Raw genomic sequence first — 6,733 nt, 5'->3', positions numbered from 1 at the left:
ACTAATATTATCAACTCGTCTTGTGGAGGTTGGATGCTATTAGGTGAAGAAGTGCTCACCGCCCTTCCTTAAACTGTGAACCATCCGCCATTGACTGGTCACTGACTCGTATAGACATGACACAGCCAATGCGGACCCATCCTGATCCTGTGAAAGTATTTCACTTCAGGAAAAAAAAAAATTCGTTGATGCGCCATGATCGATGACTTTAAAATGCCGATAAATCAGCGTATAGTCGCGTCCACGACGCGGCAGACCGCACCATACCTCAATAGCGACGATAACCTCCTTTTTGTGTGTTTTTAATATAATTTATTTTTATATTTTTTTTTTTTTTTTTTTTTTCGACCATGTCCGATCCTGATAGGATCATATGGGCCTCCACAGAGTGGAGGTTTGTATTGACAGATTTTGTTTTTTACGAGAAATGGATGTCAGCCACTTGCTCAACCTATTAGGTCCATACCCTGACACACACAAATTGAAAAAACAATTTTTGTACTTGCCAGACCCAGGATTCGAACCTGGGACCCAAAATTTCCCAAAAAATATTTTTCGGCTGCTGACGTGCCGAGCAGTTTTTCGTGGGGAAAAGAATACTGTTAAAAAAATGATGATGTTCTAGGTACCACTCACAGAACAGAGTACCTAGTCAATCCAAATTCATCATCTTGTTCATTGGCAAAAACTTTGTAAAATCGAGATCATATAAACGAATAATATGAAAAGTGCATTAGAAAACTATTTAAGTTTTCAGTAATTGTCTGCTTCAATATATCTGACGCAGAAATCATTTAAAAGTGGAAACATGACGAACTTATTTTTTTTTTTGTAATTTTGATTTCCATAGCTCCAGTTTTTATGAATGCTTTCACTTTGTCTTTTTAAATCAGTGAATTACTGGTCCTGCATTGATTTATTCAATCAATGTTCTAAAAAATATTAACCAAATAGACAAGTTTCGCAATAAAGTTATCGTTCATAAACAAATTTCCCTCTTCAATAGGATTTGACCAGTTTATATCATTTTTTCACGAGATAGCTAGCGCACTTATCAATAGTATAGAACAGCGCTCGAAATGGAAAAGTTAACGAACAGGAGCGCTCGACAGTTTTCTAAAGATATTTACATAGTTATCAAATTTTACGTGTGTTTCATAAAAACAAGTGTGTTAGATTTTCTATTATATGGCCTATCCAGCTCGGACGGTCAATTTTTTTTCCACGAGACGGAGCGATAGCTTTACCGATTTCACGAACAGGAACGGAGCTCCGGTGCGCTCCGGTCCATTTCGAGCCCTGGTATAGAAGTGAAGTATGTACCTATAATGATTTGAGTTTCCCCATCTCCACCCGCCATGCATATGTAGCCGCGGTTTATGCACGGCCGTCTTCCATGATGCTATAAACGTGTCAGAATGAAAATATTTTAGTGCCACACTTCCTTGTCCCGAAGCGATGTTGCACGGGACTGATGTAGCAACCATGCACCAAGTGAGGTATAATTAAATTAGTCTCCATATTATCTTCAGAGAGGTTTGCAAACAATCTAACTTTCATAAAACTGTTTTTTATGTAGTTAGTTGGATAATAAAACCAAAAGCGGTTTCTCGTTCGCGTATGGTTAGGCACTTATGAATAATCGGTGTTGATTATTAAGCTATAATATACCTAATTCAAAATAAATGAACTCATATGGCATAAATAATGTCTAAAACATTAATATGAACATCTCACGATGTATGAATGCCAAAGAATGCCTATCATCTAAATTTTTCTTAATCCTTAAAATATTATAATGTTCATAGGTAACGCAATAATGTCGAAAAAATGCCATACGGAATATAATAAAAAAATAACTATCAATTTTAGGTTAGGTAGGTCTTGAAGTCTGGGCCATTATCACAGATCGTCAGAACTGTCAGAAGTGATTTGACGTTTCATACCAAACCGCTTTTGACGGTCAGAAAATGGTTTGATTTTAGCTGGAACAGTGAACCAAACGTCAAATCTCAAACTGTTTCCGGTTTACTTTCTACGCATGCGCATTGTGAAAAGCCAAACGGTTGGAAACTTCACTGGTTTGGCAATACTGGGCTGCCATATAGTGGTAATTATTTTTCCATTATATAAAAAAAAAAAACATTGAAGCGTTGTATGTTATGTTTACTTTTAACATCTAATTTTTAAAAATAAAATACTAAGTATACATTCACAACGAATTATTGACATATTGTGTGCTTTTCGTATTGCACAACATGATGCAAATCATAAATTTTTGTTCACTTGCAACATTATATTATTTCAGAGAAATACATAGATTGACATTTGCAATTCCCACGTGAAAACGAGCATTTTACGTTTACGTTTGATCGCAGTCAGTGTCTCAAATACATACAAGTACGCGAAATTTACAAAAATGGCACTGAGAGTCCAATTTGAGAACAACAACGAAGTAGGAGTGTTTAGTAAACTAACAAACGCGTATTGTATCGTCGCGATCGGTGGTTCAGAGAATTTCTACAGCGTTTTCGAAGCAGAACTCGCCGACACAATTCCCGTCGTGCACGCAAGTATAGCTGGATGTCGAATAGTAGGCAGAATGACAGTAGGAAACAAAAACGGCATATTGGTTCCCTCATCTACGACAGACACAGAATTACAGCATTTAAGAAACAGTCTCCCGGATGCAGTCAGAATCCAGAGAGTCGAAGAAAGATTGAGCGCCCTCGGAAATGTCATCGCGTGTAATGATTATGTCGCCCTCGTGCACCCAGATTTGGACAGAGAAACAGAAGAAGTCTTGGCTGACGTTTTAAATGTTGAGGTTTTCAGACAGACCATCGCGAGTAATGTTCTGGTCGGCTCTTACACAGTTTTGAGTAATCAAGGAGGTCTAGTGCACCCGAAGACGACTATTCAAGACCAGGATGAGCTTTCTTCACTACTCCAAGTTCCTCTAGTAGCTGGGACTGTCAACAGAGGCAGTGAGGTACTAGCCGCTGGTATGGTGGTCAACGATTGGTGCTCATTTTGTGGTATGGACACAACGTCGACAGAGATTTCCGTTATTGAAAGCGTCTTCAAACTGAACGAGGCTCAACCGAGTGCGATTACGTCCACGATGCGCGCTTCTTTGATTGAGAGCATGTCCTAAACACCTGTATAGTGTAAATTTTATATTTTTTTATAAGTGCAGGTTCATCCTAACTAAAATTTGAATCTTAGGGTCAAACAATGTTATGTACATGGGCAAATTTTATTGATAATGTCTGATTATAGGACCCAAAAAATAGATATAACATTAAATACCATAAATTTGGGAAAGCATTGTCTATAACAGCCATTGTAGATAACGTTATGTGACTTAAAGTTCTCCAATCTACGCAGTCCAGGAACACAGGCAGAGTCTTATCCTCTTTAAGTCATGCTTTGAATGTCACAATGTAAATTAGTACTTATGTAAAATTCATTCTTGATGACATGACTATTACACATTTCCCAAACTGAATACAAAAAGTCAATCATAAGTTGATCTCACTTGGAGGAAATTACATCATATTTGTAATTCTGTAGGTATGTGAAACGAAAAGGGAGATATATTTGTACATGCCAAAATAACCACAATGCGCACATACATAAGAAAAATGACAAGTTTAATCGTCTTTGAATATTATTAAATTTCACTCAAACGCAAGACAGAAGTTCCCATACAAAGTTGTCCAAAACTCAATCTTTTTTTGGATCTCCTAAAAAGTAGTGAATTTATACTTATCTCCTTTTTCCTTTCATACACACAATTATTGTTCCACTTCTTCGTCATTTATCTGTGTTAATAGTAAAGTAGGCAAAAGTTTTTCCAACTTGCTTTATTACAAACATCACTTTTGATGACAATTATTGTGTTGTAGTATAGTGGAACAACTTAACCTTGAAATAGTGCTGATTGTGACTTCTTCTACTGCGCTTGAATTATATAGGGTAAATTTAATTATTGTTCACTGCTCTTACGTGAAGCCTATTAGATCGTTTTCTCTGACTCAGCGTTGCTCTAACTACATCATATTTTCTGTCAAAACTACTGAATTTATGTGGTATGTTTATAATATATATATTTTTTGTGAAACAGGAACAATGAACCTAAGCATTTCAACTCACATTGCTCCATTTGTGATTAATCTCCCGTGTTTGTGATGTGCAAAAACCGAAATAAACAAGATCGTTAACCGTCTCCAGTCAATACTGTCTTCAATGTATGCAATCTACATAATGGCGGTTCATTCAAAACTTTATTTAAGGACCATGGTTCTATATTTTTGGCTGTTTAAATCATTTGGGCTATCTTGGAAAATACTCCTGTGATTTCCTGTTGCAATACAGTGTCGTGGTGTTGCAAGTTAGAAGATATTCCAGGTATCTTGCGCCAGTATCTGCTTTGCCATTCAAAAAAATCCCATACCTTTGAATATTATAGTTGCAATTCCCTTTCATAATTAATCTCAATACCATTTCAATTGTCAAGTGATAATTTTGCAAAACTGAGCCTCGTGAATTTTATCTTTTCCTAAATATTTACACAGTGCGGCGCAAATGAAAACTCGAATCAAACAATAACTCTGGCCGACGGCTTTTTGAATTATTTTTAATTTAGTAGTGTTACTCATAACTAAAATTTATTATGTATGTATCTTCATCTATAAGTAATAATTTAGTTACTTAGGCTATTGGTTTCAAAGTCAGTTACTTCCATTTTTATTAATTTTGGTTCTCCGATTACTTTTCCATTATGTGTATATTCATAAACTATCATATCCAGTACCTTTTGTTGGTGTCCCTTCTTGGTCATTCTGTCATGGCAAGGACCGTGACCACCCTGAAATTCAGTCATATTCTGAGCGACCAAGACTCTCCATCCCTCTCGGTCCTCTGTTTCTCTCAGGGCAGACTGAACTCCAGTGCGCCAACGGTCTTCATCTGTTTCGCATTCCCTGGATGTTACCCAAAACCACCAGTCTCTCCAGGTTATCCAGTGCGAGCTGAATAATGTTCCCGAAAAACTGTAGAATGCGTCTCGGACATATTGTTAAGAGTCGTTCCTTTATCTAGTCTCTGGATCCTGGACTGGTTCGCCCTGTGGTCTGTCCAAGAAATACGATGTATTCGGTGCCAACACCATATTTCAATGGCATCGATTGCCTTCCGATCCCTTGCCCTCAGGGTCCATGACTCGACACCATACAAAAATTTGGAGAACACCAATGTAATGTTTTATATCACAATTAGATTGCAATACCTGTCATATTCATCGGTTACATGTTAATTGTACATGTGCAGTTTGCCGTAGCACAGTTCACCGCAAGCTGTTTTATTGGTAAGAGATGGCCGTATAGCTTTGAGATAAAAAAGATGATCTGTTGTCGTGGAGAATTTCACCGTGAAATGCTTTGTATGTATATTACAAAACTACTTGCTAACCTACAGAATTTTATATAAATATATATGATGTGATTGTATTCCTAATTTATAAGTCAACCATGGACTGAAACCGTATGCGGTTTAGAACCGAGTGCCATACTAAGCTTATCTTTTTTTTCATGGAAATATATTTTCACAAACTATATTAGAAGCATCTGATCGTATCTGTTTATTTATACCATACACTTGAACTTACAAATTTAGTGAAAATATATTTTCATGAACAAAAATCATAAGTTTAGTATGGCACACGGATCTAAACCGCATACGGTTTCAGTCCATGGATGGTCTCTTACTTACCTACCTATTTTCTTTGGTTTTTTCCTTGTATTCGGGTGGTTTAATTATGTATTTGTAAGTGTTTTATTTGGACATGAATTTAATCTCAATGCTATATGGCAGCCATATGTTTCCGATGCAACAGCTCACGGTGAACTGTGATATGTGCAAACTGCATTATGTACAATTTTCTGGACACAATACTCATTAACTGTCGTTTCTTATATTTAATAACTTCTTTATTAATTTTAATGGCCTAAGTCATTTGATTCCGCCATTTACTTTTTTGCGATCATCTCAAAATAGCAGATTATGGTTGTATCTGATGTTAAAACCAATAGCCTCAATTATTGTGTAGCTACGTCATCCCAGAAGCATTCTTTGACCTACTATATTTTTGGTTTCTCTCTTTGTGTCGTCGCATTCATTTATTTCGGTTACATTTTAAATTCATGTCATTATAATTATATTTCATGTAATGGGATTTGTTGACTATTTTAAATCTAACTTGGGCGGTAATAATGATTTTACCATATTGTTAAATTATTACCCATCTGTAACTTGTTTTTACATAATTTGTATCAAGGACATATTGACATAATCGTCATTGTCCTTTAAGATGCAAGATTGTTTATGGACGTGTATATATAATATAAATCAGTAATAAAATATTTGGAACATTATGATATGTGTGTTTATTACGTGACAACCTTTCCTTTTTTCATCATCACGTCCCTGTGAGAATTTTGGACTCATCTGAGGCTAACGAGTGGCTTTGCAGCAATGTTTTTTGAGCGTTTGTTGCATCCACAGTGCCTAATACACCATTGTTTTATCTGGTAAACCTCTTAAATCAAAAACATTTTTTCAGGATATATTGTTGACAGCTGTTTCGGGTTATGAACCCATTTTCAGAACGACACTATGATGGTTATAAAGTAGAAATAGAATATCGAAATTTATAAAAAAAAAGAAAAAA

General features: G+C 36.0%; 1 protein-coding gene across 1 annotated transcript; it reads left to right on the top strand.

Moving 5' to 3' along the window:
- The first annotated feature begins 2,304 nt into the window (after positions 1–2,304).
- Positions 2,305–6,437, top strand: eIF6 (eukaryotic translation initiation factor 6). The gene is made up of 2 exons (XM_085944893.1): positions 2,305–5,527; positions 5,753–6,437. The coding sequence occupies exon 1, from the start codon at positions 2,420–2,422 to the stop codon at positions 3,155–3,157; it is 738 nt and encodes a 245-aa protein (XP_085801019.1). The 5' UTR covers positions 2,305–2,419; the 3' UTR covers positions 3,158–5,527; positions 5,753–6,437.
- The last annotated feature ends 296 nt before the right edge of the window (positions 6,438–6,733 follow it).

The sequence above is a fragment of the Rhyacophila brunnea genome, unplaced genomic scaffold, assembly GCF_057557595.1.
Source record: "Rhyacophila brunnea isolate RB1 unplaced genomic scaffold, BYU_Rbru_1.0 scaffold_17, whole genome shotgun sequence".
Lineage (NCBI taxonomy): Eukaryota > Metazoa > Arthropoda > Insecta > Trichoptera > Rhyacophilidae > Rhyacophila > Rhyacophila brunnea.
The sequence above is the reverse complement of the archived record's forward strand: the minus strand, read 5'-3'. Positions and strand labels throughout refer to the sequence as shown.

What these genes read in the sequence shown, in the direction of transcription:
- eIF6 (XM_085944893.1), top strand. Translation starts at nt 2,420, where the DNA reads ATGGCACTGAGAGTCCAATTTGAGAACAACAACGAAGTAGGAGTGTTT.